Source organism: Aspergillus terreus, genomic scaffold (assembly GCF_000149615.1).
Source record: "Aspergillus terreus NIH2624 scaffold_2 genomic scaffold, whole genome shotgun sequence".
NCBI classification, from domain to species: Eukaryota; Fungi; Ascomycota; class Eurotiomycetes; order Eurotiales; family Aspergillaceae; genus Aspergillus; species Aspergillus terreus.
Window position 1 is genome coordinate 1,218,105 of NT_165925.1, and position 17,350 is coordinate 1,235,454.

The 17,350-nt window shown below is 52.9% G+C and overlaps 7 protein-coding genes across 7 annotated transcripts; 2 read left to right on the plus strand and 5 right to left on the minus strand.

Moving 5' to 3' along the window:
• Window positions 1-449: 449 nt before the first annotated feature.
• Window positions 450-2,696, minus strand: ATEG_01426 (putative GTPase NOG1; the record flags this gene model as incomplete). The annotated part of the gene is made up of 5 exons (XM_001208791.1): window positions 450-491; window positions 542-2,241; window positions 2,299-2,400; window positions 2,505-2,613; window positions 2,676-2,696. The coding sequence occupies 5 exons, from the start codon at window positions 2,694-2,696 to the stop codon at window positions 450-452; spliced, it is 1,974 nt and encodes a 657-aa protein (XP_001208791.1).
• Window positions 2,697-3,303: 607 nt separating this feature from the next.
• ATEG_01427 (polyamine acetyltransferase) lies at window positions 3,304-4,299 on the minus strand (the record flags this gene model as incomplete). Its single annotated transcript, XM_001208792.1, has 3 exons — window positions 3,304-3,327; window positions 3,396-3,848; window positions 3,916-4,299. The coding sequence occupies 3 exons, from the start codon at window positions 4,297-4,299 to the stop codon at window positions 3,304-3,306; spliced, it is 861 nt and encodes a 286-aa protein (XP_001208792.1).
• Window positions 4,300-6,060: 1,761 nt separating this feature from the next.
• Window positions 6,061-8,365, plus strand: arg2 (acetyl-CoA:L-glutamate N-acetyltransferase; the record flags this gene model as incomplete). The annotated part of the gene is made up of 3 exons (XM_001208793.1): window positions 6,061-6,114; window positions 6,275-6,349; window positions 6,419-8,365. 3 exons carry the CDS (start codon window positions 6,061-6,063, stop codon window positions 8,363-8,365), a joined length of 2,076 nt encoding a protein of 691 aa, XP_001208793.1.
• A 1,512-nt stretch (window positions 8,366-9,877) lies between these two features.
• On the plus strand, window positions 9,878-11,041 carry ATEG_01429 (protein kinase family protein; the record flags this gene model as incomplete). Its single annotated transcript, XM_001208794.1, has 1 exon — window positions 9,878-11,041. The coding sequence occupies one exon, from the start codon at window positions 9,878-9,880 to the stop codon at window positions 11,039-11,041; it is 1,164 nt and encodes a 387-aa protein (XP_001208794.1).
• Window positions 11,042-12,889: 1,848 nt separating this feature from the next.
• On the minus strand, window positions 12,890-13,292 carry ATEG_01430 (uncharacterized protein; the record flags this gene model as incomplete). Its single annotated transcript, XM_001208795.1, has 4 exons — window positions 12,890-12,969; window positions 13,024-13,076; window positions 13,137-13,220; window positions 13,282-13,292. The coding sequence occupies 4 exons, from the start codon at window positions 13,290-13,292 to the stop codon at window positions 12,890-12,892; spliced, it is 228 nt and encodes a 75-aa protein (XP_001208795.1).
• Window positions 13,293-13,904: 612 nt separating this feature from the next.
• ATEG_01431 (BAR domain-containing protein) lies at window positions 13,905-15,133 on the minus strand (the record flags this gene model as incomplete). Its single annotated transcript, XM_001208796.1, has 5 exons — window positions 13,905-13,937; window positions 13,990-14,121; window positions 14,181-14,742; window positions 14,805-14,960; window positions 15,099-15,133. The coding sequence occupies 5 exons, from the start codon at window positions 15,131-15,133 to the stop codon at window positions 13,905-13,907; spliced, it is 918 nt and encodes a 305-aa protein (XP_001208796.1).
• A 338-nt stretch (window positions 15,134-15,471) lies between these two features.
• ATEG_01432 (phosphotransferase family protein) lies at window positions 15,472-16,927 on the minus strand (the record flags this gene model as incomplete). Its single annotated transcript, XM_001208797.1, has 2 exons — window positions 15,472-16,223; window positions 16,288-16,927. 2 exons carry the CDS (start codon window positions 16,925-16,927, stop codon window positions 15,472-15,474), a joined length of 1,392 nt encoding a protein of 463 aa, XP_001208797.1.
• Window positions 16,928-17,350: the final 423 nt, after the last annotated feature.

Consider the following 17,350-nt stretch of genomic DNA (forward strand, 5'->3'; position numbering starts at 1 on the left):
TTGGATGCGTTCATGCATGTGCTTCTGACGGATGGGTGAAAAGAGAAGCTTGGCGTTTGGGTTGGGTTTAGTCTACCATTTTCGCTCTATGTATTTACTTGGGAATACATTCAGGTGCATGAAAATCTTTCTTAGTCACTTCGTAGAAAGTAAACAGAAGTACCGTGGCTGAACAGCATAAGAGACTTCAGAGACTTAAGGTCATGAGATTCATCGAACAGTCTAGATATACGCATCGCCTCGCTGTGACGTGTCCACTTATGGAACGACAGGAACTATCAATCAGATATGGTATGGATCAAGGTAGGTACGCAGTAGATTCATCCAACGGCCATGGATTCGGAAAAACAAACAAAATTAAACACCCGACGCCCTTGTTCTTTTTAATACCCAGTTCATGACAGACGAAATGAGGAAGATTAGAGGTATCCGGCTCCAGGCGCACGTCTTTACCGACGCTGGGTCTTGCCGATGGTGCGCTTTCCGGTGAACTGCTTCCTGTTAGTATGACTTCCATAACCGACACAGAGACGAAACGTACCAAGTGCTTGGGAAGAGAGGCGGTGGTGTGGCGATCGGCCTCTCCCGCGCGAGCCATCCGGTTCATCTTCTTCTGGCCCAGCTTCTTCAGGCGCTCGGCCTGGGTACGGGCCGTGTCGTTGGTGACACCGTCCAGGAGACGGTTGGTGGCGGCCTGGCTGCGGGCGCGGCCCTTGGCCTTGGCGATCGCCTGGCGCGGGTCGGACATGTCGACGTCCATGGCGTCGTCGTTGTCGGCGTTGTCGGGGCGGGTGAGGGTGCGGCCGCGGGTCTGGCTCTGGGCGCGGGCGCGGGCGGCGGCGGCATCGACATCGTAGCCGGCCTCCTCGAGGGCCTCTTCCATCTGCGACAGCTTCTTGGCCTTGGCGGAGCGCGGGATGGCGGCGCGGTTCTTGAGCGACTTGCGCATCTTGGCCTCGTTGCGCATGAGCGCCTGCTTCTCGCGGATGAGGTCGGCCTTCATGCGGACGTCGGCGTCCTCGACGTCCTCCACGCTCTCGTCCGACTCGTAGTAGCCGTTGGCCTGCAGCTTCTCCTCCTCTTCCTCGAGCGCCGCCAGCTTGGCCTCGATATCCGGGTCCACGAAGTCGTAGACGTTCTTGCCGTTGAACACCTCGGGGATCTTGTCGTGCTTCCACTCGTCGTTCTCGAGCATGTACGTCTTCTTCAGGTCGATGTTGTACACACCCGCGCCGCCGTTCTCCTCCTCGAGGTCGCGCTCCAGCTTCCGTCGTTCCGGGTCGCTCTTGTCGTACTTCTTCAGGCCCTTGACCTCGTCGGGAATGAAGGTCTCGCGCGTCACGCCGCCCATCGGCTGCGCCACGTGGATACGGGCCAGGACGTCGCCCAGACGGCCGCCGGGCGTGCCCGCGCTGTTGGTGCCGGACTTGAGCTTCTGCGCCACACGCTCGGCCAGGAGCTTATCGCACGCCGCGTTTTTCACGTTCGTGACGCCTTCGGTCGTGGTGCAGGACAGCTGCAGCAGCTCGACGTCGCCGGACTTGAGGATGTTCTGGAGGGCTTCCTGGTACTCGGGCTCCAGGTCCTCGGGGCGACGCACGTCGATCTTGTTGACAACCAGGAAGACGATCTTGTTGGCAAAGAGCGGCCGGATGCTGTGGAAGAGCTTGATCTGGTCGGCGACGGAGTAGCCGCACTGCTCGGACAGGTCCATGAAGTACATGACGGCGGAGCGGAGATGGGCAATGGCGGTGATGGACTGCATTTCAATCGTGTTCATCTCCTCCAGCGGGTGGTCCAGAATACCGGGGGTGTCGATGGCCTGGAACCGCAGGTACTTGTAGTCGAAGTGGCCGACGAACAAGCTCTTGGTGGTGAAGGCGTAGGGCTGGACATCCACGTCGGCGCGGGTGATGCTGCGCAGGAAGCTGGACTTGCCCACGTTGGGATACCCGCAGATCAGGAGGGTGCGGGTGTTGGGGTCAATCGAGGGCAGACGTCCCAAGTGCTGACGGACCTGCTCAAGATAGACGAGGGGGTCCTTGAGACGGCGGCAGATGGTGGCCATGCGACCGAGCGCGGCCCGCTTGAGCTGTTTGCACTGGAACAGAGACTGCGCATACTTGATCAAACGGACGTAATCACGGGAAACGGTTTCAATGAGGTGCTTGGCGGTAGACACTTGGCCGAGGGCAATACGGAAATGGTCGGCATCGTAGAGGGTGTTCATCAAATCCTTATCTGTTGGTTGTCAGAGGCTGGGCATGGAAATTGTTCGATTCGATTCAGGCGACTTACGGAAAGGATGAATATCCTGCAGACGCGGGAATCCGTCCAGAATAGCCTGGAACTTTTCACAGAAAGTCTCCTGCGTGTATTTCACCTTTCGAGTGTAGAAACCTAACCCGAGAAAATTCTGTATTAGCCGATATTCTTCATTGATCTGAAGCAATATTGCAAGTCTAGAAACTATCGATCGATGCAACCACAGAGATCCCACATACCTCTGATACGGCTGATCTTAAAACCGGAACGAATCTGGGTGGGCAATTGGCGTTGCGTGCGACTGAGGACGATATCCAGGAACTCCTGGCTCGTGGGCACAGGAGCGATCTAATCAAGCGGTCAGTATGTTGGGTCGAGGAGAACGGGGGCCACAAGAGGTAAAAACGCACATCCTTCCAAGTGGTCTTCATGATGGGCACCTGGGTCGCGAACGGTCACGAAAAGGCCCGAGAATAATATAGAGGATGATGGGAAGAAGTGATGGAAAATCCCCCTCCTCGTGGACGACGGCGAAAAGAGAAAAAAAAAATATTGTAGGGCGGTCGGGGCAGATTTTGGCGGGCGGTGAGCCGACGGCACATGATGTGGGGTTACTAAGTACGGTACAGCTACTCTAGAGTACTACTACAGTACTACAACATTATGATGGGATAATTCTCAGTAGGGGGATTCTTCATATTGTAATAATCTGTACATTGAACTACTGGGACTAGTGATACATATCCTGTTCCTGACCATCCCATCATTCGTCATCAGCATGGGGTATCTGTCCTGGAGAATCATCGTAGCCCAGACTCGCAAAACTCCGTTGTTTTGATATCTTCTCTATCCCACCGTGTAAACCAAAATCCAGTGAAATCAACACAAGAACATAACATGCATAAAGGTGTCGTACGGTCGCGAGGGGAGATAGAAATAGAATTCATATAATGATGCGAACCAAATCAAATGCACCGGTGGCGTGAAGACGGGTCATGTCAAAAAAAGAAAAGAAAGGCGAAGGCGATCGTTACGCCTTTACTCATGGTAGAATTCAAGCACCTACTCATTGTTAGCGTCACTTATTCTTGCATAGGATGTTTCCACCAGATGCGCTCTGGCAAACCTACCATATCGGTCCAGCCGCCACCGCCAAATTGACACTTGCTCGGCCCACGATTCTCGAATCCAAACGACTCGTAGAATGGGATCAAATGCTCGTGGACAATGATCGCCAGGCGATCTGCAATCTGTGCCTCCCGGATCCGATGGATGTACGACTTCATCAGGGTGCTTCCGACTTGCTTGCCCTGGTGTTCCGGGAGGACGGCCAGGGAGTGGATGGCAATGGTGCCACCGTACTCATCATGGCCGACTGTCTCACCGTTCTCGACGGTCATCCGCTCGGTCTTCCAGTTCGCGGGGAATTCCATGGCTTTATCCGTCACCGTTCCGGTGGAGGTTCTCGTGGCGATGATATGTCCCACCAACGTCGGGCGCGGCTTCGGCTCTCCCTCCTTCAGCACAGGGAGCGTGAAAAGACCCAGACAGAGTTCCGGACACTTATTAAGACGGTAGACGAACTGCAAGCGAGTTAGCCATCCGGCATCCCAGACTCCTTTTCTCCTTTCGGTCGACGAAGAGCCGTACCTTGTCGCGCGAACAACGCTCTTGCTCGGGAAAGGCGGATTCCACATTCACGCAGTCATCGACGTTCGACACGGTAAGCACCTGGACGAAGGGGTGCAGTTCGTCCAACTTGGTCCGCTGGTGGACCGGGGGACGACGAAACCAATACGGGAACTCGTTGACGTCTTCGTGATCGACAGCCACATAGTCCTCCTCGACTTCCTCCTCGTCGTCATCGTCGTCGTCTTCGGCGAGTTCGAGGCTGAGGCCGTTCGCCAGGACGGCCTCTGCACGGCGCGACAGATCGCTTCCGGTGGCCGGGAGCGAGACGGTGTCGGCGTTAGACAACGGCTTCAGCCCGTTGATGGGCTGATCGACCGGCTGGTTGGTGGACTGATCGGACATGGTTTGGTCGCCGTGACTTTGCATGGTCGAGGAGGGGGGATTTTTGCGACTTTGATGGAGAAAAAAAAGAGGTGGGGGAGGGGGTGTGGGCGCAAAAAAATTAGTGCGGCCCAGGAGGGGAGGGAGGCGAAAAAGGGCACCGAAGGGGGAAAAGGAACAAGAAAGGTGGAAGGTACAATCCAAGTTGAAACAATAAAAAAGAGCAAGAGAAAATTCAATCGGCAATAAACTCGACTCAATCACAAAAGACCAGGGATCTCCGACAAGGACCAGGGGCAAAGGGATTGGTCGAGGTCAAGCACAGGGAAAAAAAAAGAGACGAGGGGGCTCCGACTGTCCGGAAAGGCTTTCTGCGACCAGACCCGTGGGTGCAGCCTTGGCCCGATCGATATACTCGGATATGTGTTCAGAGGATTCGAAATGTTATCCGAGTGTTTAGGTAGTTATATTCAATTTATATCAGTCTATATTCACCGTATTATCTCTATTATACTTATTATTATTTACCCTTTCTATTATGATTCACTTCTATTAGTTAACGTCTTATCTCCTGCACTGTGCAGCCCGGAACCATCATCCGGGGGTTCTGGGCCCTACCGAGTACAAGGATCTCCGCCACTCTAAGGAGGAGAGCACATGCGATAAGACCTGACTCGCAGATCTTCTGACATTCTGCATTATAGTAGAGTCAAATCAGTATCAAATGATTGCTCCCAGATGAAGCCTTCGATAGTCTCTGCACCAATGATGCCTCTGTTACCCCGGGTTCCTCCGCCTGTATGCCGATTTTCCTCTTTCGGGTTAGTGCCACAGGGCTTATCTTGAACCTCAGAGTGATGCCTCAGGCATTATATGTCTAACCCATCTACCTACGTAGGTTGGAATTGGGATGTAACATGAAAATTCTATAAGGTGGTATACTCGTGTACTTGCTCATCGAAATTGCAGCAAGTCATACCACGTTTGGTATGCAGTTTGTGTGGGATCAGACAGCTCTGACGACATGCTACACCCGAAATATATCTGCAGATATGGATCCCTCTGAGAGGATCACCTGGTCAGAATCTCATATACATGCGTCAACTTATATATTGTAAAGATTGTTGAATTAAAACCCTCTGTTATACTGTCCAGTAACTGATTCCATCTTCACACCATCTACATTTCCGCTACTGCGACTAGACCCGGAACTGAGCACCTACGGAGTATGTCTTAGCTGTCCCGAGTCCCGACCTTCTGAGGGTATTTTGAAGGTAAAAATGTATAGGGTAGCCTAGCACTGAGACACCTACAAACGCTGGGAGTCCCTGCATGCAAGCTAACTTGTTAATAAATCACCTAACTAGGTAATATAGGTGCTCCAATCGACCAATCCAGATAAGATTGCTCTCGGGATCCTTTATTGCTTCGACGCCGTCTTTTCTTCTGTCTCGTAACTACCTCCCTGTGCATATTCATTTTATAAACATTCAAAACCCTAACATGTGAACTGATCCAGTATGAGGCATTTTGTGGAATCAAATGCCTAACCGGCATCTGTACCTGATCGGCGTTATCTCCGAACGAATGACCGCCGACAACGGAATGCGTCATATTCCGCATCGACTCATTTTTATTCTGCTGCCCCGACGGCCCCGTCCACGCTGGTGCTTCCCCACATACAAAGCCATTGCTTGATCGTCTTCTCTCAGACTCTCTCCTACGACCTCCTATGTATCCATTTCCGTCTTCAGATCCCTCGGTTTTCGTCCCCAACGAGACATGAGCTCGACGTCGCTCGCCTGGCCGCGGACGGCCAAATCCTCTCTGCTGCAGGTAAACGCGCCTGTCGTACCCCTCGTTCACCTCTCCCACGCTGACCGACATTTCCTCGATTGCATAACAGAATCGAATTTCTCCCTCTGGCAACAAGCCAGTCTTCGCCTCTCTGCCTCGCCGGTCGCTGTCCTCGTCCGCTGATCGGCGCATCCATCAGAGCGCCGATTTTTCTTCCACCAGCAAAGGTTATGACCGACTCGGTCGTCGCGCCAGGGAAAAGTTGTTGGACCGGGTGCGTTGATCGCTGGGGAATTGTGATCATATTCCACATCTCGCTGACGGGTCGATTGTGCGACTACAGGAATTTTTTCTCAGCCTGCTGAATTCCGCATCCACCAAGCGTGAGGCCAAATCGTATCTAGCTCGACTCAAAGCCCAGCACTCGCCAAAACCACAAGTCAAAGAACCAGAGAAGGAGAGCAAAGACGACGCCCCTCAACCCTTACCGTCTGGCGTCAACCTGGGATCTTTCTATGGAGCCTCGCGGTCCGTGTATGATAGCCCTGTGTTCCGACATGACTCAACTCCGACTCCCCACCGAGAAATCTCGGAAGAGCGACTACACCTTTCTTTGGTCAAGCTCACCACCCCACAGCTTCTCGACGACTATATAATCGATGGGGTAGCCAAGACGTTGTCGCAACTCAACCGGTTAGGCATGGCCAGCTGTGTCGTGGTTGATCCTGGTGCCGGAGATCACCCAAATGCGTTGCGGAAAATCGCCGCTGAACAGGCGGATCGCCTTTCCAATGCGATTGACGCTCTACCAGACTCCAAGTCGGCCCATTTGGACTCGGTCTTGTCGCTTTCATCCACCGACCCGGACACCCCGACAGTAATGTCCCGGAAGGCTCTGCTGAGCCCGATGCGCGATGGCCACATTGTCGTTGTAGCTCCTATTGCATACACGGATGATGTGAGAGCAGTCGTTGTACCGGCAGACAATGCCGTTCTTGCACTTACGAAAGAGCTCGCGGGTCTGGCGACTCGACCGGATCCTGACGAAGACCCCTGGGTCACAGCCCAGAGGATCGGTGACCTCCAGCGGGAGGTCTCACTCGACCGAGTCATTCTACTTGACCCCTTAGGGGGTATCCCTGCGTTCAGCGGACCGCAGACATCCCATGTGTTCATCAACATGGAGCAGGAATTCGACGATATCGAGCAAGAATTGCTTCGAGTTCGGGAATCTGCAGCCTCCAGCAATCAGCCCTCCGCCAGCTCTCTCCTCGATGGAGACGCGTCCTCAATCGCAGATAGTAATCCTATATCAAAATTCGTGAACCATGATGTCGTTCCTGTTCCTCCTGAGCAGGAAGCTGTGCTTCCGGGCCTAAGGCTCGAAGAGCGTGCTGTTGATGGTCACCTAGAAAACCTCTCTTTATCTCAAAAAGTGCTTGCTATGCTACCCTCGGCCTCCTCTGGTATCATTACGTCTCCTTTGGAAGTTGCGAACTCAGCCATGGCACCCCAGACTACGCCGTCCGGCTTGGCTGTGGGTACGCGACGACAGAGAAACCCTCTCATTCACAACCTGCTCACCGATAAGCCATTGCTTTCCTCGTCTTTGCCGTTGAGCCGGCGAGCAGCGATCAATGGCAGACGAGGCTCTCTAACAGCCCCCAGTTCTCACACCACGTTTGTGAAGCGGGGCATGCCGCTGACGCTCGTCCCGAATCCTCGAGTCCAGACCTGGACGGCTCAGAACCGGCCACGGATGAGCTTGGACGACCCAAGCATTGATCTTCCGCGGCTGGTTCATTTGATTGAGGACTCCTTCAATCGGAAGCTTGATGTGCAAGACTACCTCAACCGGATCCATGATCGATTGGCCGGATTGATCATAGCAGGGGAATACGAGGGAGGCGCCATTCTGACGTGGGAGCTCCCTCCAGGCGTCGAAGATGACGGTAGTCCCGCTAGTGAAGCTCGGATGGTCCCATATCTGGACAAGTTTGCGGTTCTCAAACGCAGCCAAGGAGCTGGAGGCGTGGCTGATATCGTATTCAACGCCATGGTTCGCAGTTGCTTCCCCAACGGAGTGTGCTGGCGCAGTCGCAAAGACAACCCCGTGAACAAATGGTACTTTGAGCGATCAGAGGGGACGTGGAAGCTGGCTGATACCAACTGGACGATGTTTTGGACTACTCCGAACCTCCCGGATGATTTACAACGGTTCCAGGACTATGAGGCCGTGTGCCGCAGCATCCAGCCCAGCTGGGCCGACGACACAGGGGTGGTGGACTAGATGACAGCCTGAGGGTTTCTTTTTGATCCTCTCGTTATTCAGGCAGGGTATAGGAGGCGCCATTGTATATAGACATAGACATAACCGTCTCTACGGAGTAATGGGAGATGGCTGGCAGCCGCCAAGCCCTGCCACCTATATGTCCCGTGAACCCCGAAGTAATCACCAACACATTAGCATCGCGTTTGGCTTCAATTACTTAAAAGCTGGCCATATCCTCATTAGGCCATGCAGCAGCAACATTTTGACGCAGAGAAGCTTCCTGTCGCCGTCTCTCAACTTCGAACTGATAAGCAGGTTCCTGCCATTAGCCAGCACTTTGATGGTGGTCAATGTCGAGTGTTCAAAGTGGATTTCGTGGACGGTGAGAGCTGGGCTGTACGCGTGCCGCTTTTTGTCTGCCATGCCTCACAAGACTTCATCATTTATCTTATGGAATCCGAGGCTCGTGTTCTTGAAGAGCTTGAGATCAAAGGCTTCCGGTGGGCTGCAAAGCTCCGGGGCCGCAGTCTCACCTTCAACAATGCCGTTGGATGCCCCTTCATCGCATTGACCTGGATCGCAGGTAGTCCGCTTTCGTGGTCTGACGACTTCCCGACACGGCCTCTTCGGGACAAAGTCTTGAGCCAAATCGCAGTAATCCATGCATCACTGATTGAATGCACCAAAATCTTGAGGCGCACTTTGCTCATCGATTAAGGGATCACCGCTCAGGACCATTTTACGAGAATAATCCAAAACAAACTCCGCCGAGTCCATGATGGTCTTCTTCCAGACATCACAGAACAGGACTGTCTGGATCAAATGAGCATCCTCTCCGATGTTCTTTTGCCTGAACTTGACGGTGCGCCTTTCGCCATGGATCATGGCGATCTTGCGCCGCAGAACATAATCATAGATGCACAGCACAATGTAACAGGGTAAGCGGCGATGGTTTATATGATGCAGCCAACGTTCTGACTAGCCTAGTATTATCGACTGGGGATTCTCTGCAAAGGTACCTTTCCAACAAGCGGCCAGTTTTCCTCGAATCCTTCGTCTTGAGGATATTGCCCTGCCACCGAGTTCCATCCTACAGAAAGACCGAGAGATTTACGTCACATTCCTTCGGTCCCAAAGATCCCAAGTAAGGGCATGGATGGTTCTCGTTTTATCTCCGGAGGATGTTGATTTTCATGTTTGCTTTCTGGAGTCAATCATAAGCAAGGGGATGCATAAATCGATGGCGCGGAGCAGGTGGAGGCTTCCCCCTTGGAAGAAGATGATGGATGGATGAGACCAATGAATCTGTTTATTGCAGTATCTTGCCAATACTGTTGTCACCCTCACTGTTTAAGCTCTGTTTCTCTCTCCATCTTAATGAGACATTGGTACATATTTTGTTCTTGCCTAAACACGTTTCCGTCCGTGCCCAACCGAAGTGATAGAGGGACATGGGACACTCAAAACGGTTACTAGTCAACTTCGTTAGTGAGTGATTAGCCTACCGAAGACAAATCTACATCCAACGAGATGTCTCAAACGATTGTTTCTCCATTTCGCGAGCTGGAATTCAAGTCGTTCCACGATTGGAATGGTGATCGTCCCTCACAGACCCTGATCTTCCACGACGACTCCTCTTTATGGTGGACCAAAGTCGAGATAGCTTGGTCACTACCGGCGTCCATACTGGAATCGGGCTATCTCAAACGTTGCTCTATGTTCCAAGAGTTCATCAGGTCTATCGACTTTGGTCAATTAGATCTGATGGACGATACTGTGACTCACATCAGTCTAACCTTGGCTGAGCAAAGCCATAAGCCGATTCCGATTCGGGTTGTTCCGAATGACCATCAGACAGAGACGAATTTCTTTCTGTCTGTTGCCGATCGAATAACCTTCCAGATTGAAGAAGACCCAGGGAGAGTCATATACCCGATTCTTGACCATACTCATAATCTACCTACCTTTGAGGCTAGTCACCTAGAAGACGACGAGTTCATCGCCCCAACTGTCTCCACAGTCCGTTTCGAGCAGAAACGGTTCGCATACAAAAAGATCGACCGCCCTATTTATGCACCAGGAGACTCAGAGCATATTCTGAATGAGATTGGCGCTCTCGCACAATTTCACGGACAACCAAACATTGCACCAATACTCGGGGTCGTTATATCTGATAATCCCTACAAGACCCGTCCGTCAACGATTTCGTCGCCGGTGGTCACAGGATTTCTCCTCGAATACTACCCCGGAGGCTCTCTTGAGCAAGCTCTATCAGAGACTGAAGACCAAGATGATTCGTTGCTAAGACGATGGGCACTACAGACCGAGAGAGCACTGGAAACATTGCACATCCAGCGACGGACTCACCTTGACATCAAACCATCGAATATCGTTCTTGACGCGAATAAGAATGCTATCCTTATCGATATCAGTGGAACTGGGGGGTATGAATGGGAATGGCTCTCGCCGGAGATGCAAAAGACTATTCAAACCGCTGCAGCACCTCCTGCTAGTACATTATTCGAGACACGCGTCGCTACAGACTGTTGGGCTTATGGAAAGCTACTCTCGACTATGGCCAGAAAAATGAGCACCAGTGGTTTCCGAGAAAGGTTGCAGTCTATCAGCGATGACCTGACAAAGACAGATCCAAAAGCTCGCATTTCACTAAGCGACGCTCTTAAAAGGATATAAGGAGTAGGGGAAGAGTAAGAATAGCGGACGGTAGTTCTCACAATGGCACTACATAGAGCGATAAATTGACACCAACAATCAAGCCTCACCGCCTGCCGCGTTTAGACGGTAGCTTCTGCTGTCCTCCCCGCAGCCTCATGTTTTCTCCACACAATTCAAGGTCTACACTACACCAACTGGGGTACTGCTATGAAAAGCATCATGTCAAAGGATCAATGACACGATGCCTATCTGCATCGAATGTTCCTATCCCGTCTCGCACTTGTACAGCACCTACAGCCGCGCCGACGACCGCTCCCTGGGCAAAGGGGTGCGTCTGACGCAATGTCCGCGCTGTCAACGATTCGCCGACAAATATGTTGAATACGATTTCGTTGTGATCTTCATTGATCTGGTCCTGATCAAGCCACAAGTATGGGCAACTTAGGCGATGCGTGGCTCAACAATGGCTGACTGTGGCAGGTGTATCGGCATCTCCTGTTCAACCGCCTCGGAGGCGACGACAACCAGTTCGATGTAAGCATTCGAATCGCAGCCGTGATAGCTACACCATAACTGACCCGCCTGGCGGTGCTAGCGCTCGATCATCCGACTAGGTGTTCTACTCCTCTTGTTCGACGTCTACCTCACCTGGGCGCGCATCGAAAAGTCCCCATCACTAGCCAGCACATTCCTGTCGCATGCGCCCATCGTCGTACAGTACCTCTTTTTCCTCGGACTGAATGCACTGGCGACTCTGGCACATCACCTCACCATCCGCCTACTCGCGTCGGTTCTTGCGCCGACACCTCAATCCGAGCAAAGCAATAACCCTGCATCGACAGACAGACCCGTGTCCGATCCCTCGACCCCCGTGTTTCCTTCTTTCCCATCGCAGAATCCAACCACGCAACCACAGTCTCCCACACTGTCGTCCACATTAAGCCCGCAGAAGCTCACGCCCCAAGCCTCTTCTAATGACATCTCATCGCCCGCGGGGGCTTCCCCCGCCGTGAGCGCTAGCAACGGCTCCAACCCTCCCGCACCCCCCCTACGCCGCACCTCCACAGCTCCCGTCCAGAGCGTCCGGCCTCTGCCACCACCGTCCCCAGCCAGTCCTACCGCCATCAGCACCGCCCTGCTCGTCAGCAGCTGCGCGAAGCTCTTCCCCATCTTACTCGTCATCTGGGGCCCCGACGGCAGCGGCAGCACCTCCGATGCGACAGAGAGCGTAGGCACAGGGACCGGCCGGCCCGTGACGCCGGTCAATCTCGCCCAGCACGCCCTAAACGGTATCACGCCGGCCGCGATCTCGACTCCAACCGCGTCAGGGCCGCCCGCCGACCCGTCCGCCGCGGCTTCATCGTCGCTGTTGCACAGCTTGGTCCAGCTAATGCCCTCTTCCGTGCCGACGAGCTACATCGGCAGTCTGGTCGAGTTCGTCGGCTCATTCCTCTCGCTCAACGCAGCGGATACGCATCTTGTCCTGCTGAGCAACATCGAGGCCTTGTATATCCTCCTGGGCTGTGGGTATCTGCGTGCCATGGCCCTTGCGGTTGCGGGGCTGGCGGCGCGATGGACCGTGCAAAGAGTGATATTGGGGGCAGTCGGGGTTGGTTAGCCTCCAGATGGAAGTCTGACCTAGTACTAAGACCTATGTAATCTATGCATAAAGATCCAGACGGGTCTATGATTTCCGCTAAACAAGTATGGAATAATACGCACAACGTACGTAGAACGTCATATAGCTATACAAGCCGCCGGGCAGTCCGGGCGGTCCATTATCCCTCCACATTGCCCATTTATCCCCATCAACAACGTAGGTATCCCTCTTGTCTTCCACAGATTCAACAAGTTCCAGTCAGCCACCTACTCGGGCACATGACCAGGCCGGATATCCGATCTCTTAGGCACGATAAGGGGGTGCCACTGCGCCATGAACGTAATAGCTGCACATTATTAGCGAACCGGGCACACCTAGCACAAACCCATGAATGACATACCCCACATCAGATAACAAGACACGAACGACAGGATCAGCGTGCTCCGCCAGAGACTAGACTTCATCAGCTAACCGCTCGACGGTTCGACAGGGACGAGGGACGGGAGGTCTCACGTCTGGTTATCGCCCTTGGGGCTGAAGATCCATGCCAGCACCGATGCAACCACGATAATAATCAGGCCGATGATGAGACTCCACCTGCAGGGGGTGTCAGTGTCAATATTCTGGACAAACGGCACTGGCGGCGAGAAGGACGTACCCGCTCGCCATGGTGTGTTATTGTTGGATCGTAGGGTTGGAAACGGAGCGCGGAAGGGTATGATGCACGCGAATCAAACACAGGAGGACCAGCCTGCTGTGTCTATGTCTCGACAGTTGACGCGGAACGAGGGAGTTGGTAGCGTTCTCCGGTTCAAGACCGTGTTCTGATGCGCAGTTGTAGTTGGACCGACGGTGCGATGACGGCGGAGACGATAGGACGGATGATACTCGAATCGATGGCGTCGGTCGGTCGTGTTCGAGGTCTTGCGACAGGTACAGGACGTTCTGAGATGAGGGGCGTTGAGCTGGATGCTCCGGTCTGGATGGATCTCCGGCGCGGGAGCTTCCCCGTGGCTTTGTGGCCTGAGGCTCAGGTGTGGCGGTGCTGCCGCCGCGGAAAGCGGTGAGCCCGACACTCCTACTCCGGACTACAAGATCATGATTATTCTACACAACATATACTTACGGCTTAGTAATTTACGTACGAATGAATATTCACACCGAAGGAACAATTGAGCAGCTCGTTCAAGCGCAACAGGGGAAATCACAGAATAGCCTCGCAGGGAAACATCAACAGGTAACATATAACAGAATCGAAACAGGCAGTTCAACAAACTGCACTTAGGCACCCTCACGGCTCTTGCGGTAGCTGGCCTGGACACAATCAGTCTACATGAACAGATACAAACCCGAAGCATCTTCATACCTCTTGTTCCACCTGCAGCCCATCAACCACAGGAGCCAACTCGCTCAGAATCTCATACGCGCGCTTGTGGAACTCCAACTGAGCAGCGATCAAGTCGGCAAGGTTTCTCAGGGGTTCAGGGGTATCCAGAACCTATAGTCAAACATATTAGTGATTGAACACATCGATGGGTGTCGCTGACAGCCACATACGTTCTTCATAACACTGACGGCCTCCTCGGTCTGGCCGACAAACTCGTCCTCAGCCTGCTCAATCTCCGCGCGGGCCTCCTCGCTCAGGTTGTCCATGTCGCCCTTGGCGGCAGCCTTCTTGCTCGCCTTGACGGAGTCTAGCATGAGACGGGCGTTCTCGACGTTCCGGCGGGCCTTCGCGGCGAACATCAAGTTGGTGTTGAGGGTGGTGTTCCAGCCGGCAAGGAAGCGGGACTGGATTTGCGCATCCTGGGCCAGACGGGCCTCGCCCACCTTCTCCGAAGCCAGCGCGTACTTCTCCAGGGCAGTAGCCAGAGGGTCTTCGCCGGTGGTGTTCTGGGCCAGGGTCTGGGAGCCGGACAGGGAGGCGCGGGCGATGGCATGGTTAAAGGTCTTGGGCTGGGGCTTGGCCGAGGGAGGGGCCGTCAGGGCGGCCTGGGCCTCAGCGGGCGAGCTTGCCTGAGACAGGAGCTGGACCTTCTCATTGATCGTGCGTCCCAGGTCGTTGAAGGATTCGCGGATGTTGGGTGGGTAGTCGTAAGCTTCGTTGGAGTATTGGGAGCTGCACGGGGAGCCGAAGTTATAACGAGAGGCTCTTGTAGTGGGGAGAAACCGGACACTCACGTCACCTGCAAAAGCTTCTGGTGGACGAGCTTCAGGGCATCGACCCGCTTCTCCAGCTCGATATACTCATCGGGAAGTTGGGTTCGGTCTTCGGCCTGGCCCAACTGCTCCCGGATCATCTGCTGAGTGCGCTGAGCAAAAGGAGAGAAGCTCGCACTGTCTCGCAGAGCAATAGAAAGATAAAACATGTCAGCAAAGATCTTATACAGCAAATGGGACCGAGAAGATACGCAAGTACGACGGGACGAATCGAAGCGACTCTGGGGGTGGAGCGTCATTCGGTGTTTAACTCACCTCAAGTTCTTTCCGAACGCCTGTACTTTGTCCATGATCGCAGTCCAGCTGAGAAAAAGTAACGTCAAAGGGAAGATATAAGTCGGTAAAGGGGAAGTTAGAGAACGTAAGTCGTCGATAGGAGAATTGTTTGGGGTTGTTTAGGGTGAGTCGAGTTGCTTCCATCGCGGCCATAACTGCCAGTCCACACCGCCTGCCCAGGGCAGCTGCACGGCCACCGTGGCTTGTTCTCTTTCATATGACAAGCTGTATCTTCCCGTGACTAATGATACAGACCACCAGACAATCATGGTGACTTAAAGAGGTACAGTTTCTTGCGTGAGAGAGTTACTATAGAGCGAAATCAGAAGGAATCACCAGTAGTTTGGGCTTTCTAAACTGTATCCTCCTCTACTCTTGCCTTCAACGCTTGGAATTCCGCCTCCTTTCTATCGAGCTCCTCTTTCATTGCCGTCCATTCCACATTATACTGGTTTAGCTGCTCCATCTTCCTGTTCACGAACAGTTCAACGTCAGAGCCGGCAACTGTCGCGAGCTCATCGATAGAAGGTAAAAGCTGTCGAAGAGCAAGCCAAGCCCGGCTGTCGGGCGATTCGAAGCAGCAGTATATTAACTCGTGGAACCAGAATCTTCCGTCCTCCATAGATTCGCGCATGAGGGCCGCCATTCTGGGCATTGAGCAAATTTCGGCTCTTTTTTGCTGCTCCTCGTCCAGCACCTTAGTAAACAACTTAAGCAGCGAATTGTACTTGGAAACATCCTCATCTTCCCAATCAAATGGTTTCTTCAGAAGTAGCCACCGCGGGGGTGAGTAAAGCATCTGAAACGGTGCTGTGTACGCCCATTCCCAGTCTAGCACAGCGACTATCTCTAGATCCTGTGCGTTGTTGACGAGCATATTTCCAAACCGGAAGTCGTCGCAAATCAACTTGAAAGGGCCACGGTCATACTTGTTGTCAATGAAACGGGGAACAAGGGCCGTAAGTATCTTATTATGGAGATATTTGCGACGAGCATCTTCCATATCATCGACCGAATTCGGTTGATCCCACAGTTGCTGCATATCTTGTTTCGCCACATATTGAAAATAGCTGGTAGCTGAAGAGAATGTTGCGGGAATATGGCCTATGACGTCTGCAGAGTCAGCTGGCTGCCATCAATATAATGATCAAGGAAAGGAAGAACACACCACCAACGCGAACGCCCCCATGGCTCTCTATATCATTCATCTTCAGCGTCAATGGCCTCGAATTAATGACACTGTTGAAATCCGCATCCCCGGAGAGCGAACCCATCCGCGGAAAATCATGTGCCGAAAGGTCCAACAGAAAATTGGCAATCTGGCGGTATATCTTCTCAAGTTCTTCATCACTGATGTCCAACCGGAGAGAGTGAGCTTTTTCCGGGCCAGTCCCTTGCCTTAAGATCATGTCTAAAGGTTCTCCCTCAATAAACTCCATAATGATGAACGCCCCCAGGCCAAGCGGATTCTCATGACTGAGTCCCCATGCTATAACAGATGGCACAGGGATGTTCGTCTTCTCTTTGACAAACTGCATTGTGGCAGCCTCGTAGGTAATTTTTCCATCACCATCCATTACCCGGCCAGGCACTGCAAACCGTACCATCCATTGTACACCGTCATCGAATTTGACTCTGCAGCTCCAATTGAAAGACCCGCAATTATCGCCGAAAACACTTGAAGGCTGATTATCTCGAAATGTTGAAACCCAGGTCGCGATTGGAGGTCCCTTGATGCTGTTAAATCGTCGGGCCCATGAAAGGGACTCAGCATAGTGAGAAGCGTGGGCGCGTTCATCCCAGTCCATGGCACGAATCTATTGGGGGAGCAACGGGCATGACTTGATTCATAGGCACTCTGCGCAGATAAGGAGTTGATAAGTTGGCAAGAGGATGTGGGCCAACGGAAGAAAGAACATAAGCTTCTCTTTATTTCGTCGGTTCTGGGGGTGTTGAAGGCCGAGCGTAGACATGTCACATGACATTATCTCTTGCTTCTGCCAGACAATTGGACCGCAAGTGCTAGGATGCAAGGCTTGCTGCAGTACATAGGCACCGAAGCTGCTGCGGATGCTGTAATGTGAAACACTAGCCGAGGGGACCATTTTTCATCGGCGAGTATAACCTCTTCACTTTCATCGAGAGGAAGGCCTCCTTTGAAGTTTATACTTTAGCTTCAGAGCTTCAACGGTCAAGAATGACATGAAACGTGTCAATATCCAGAAAGGTGA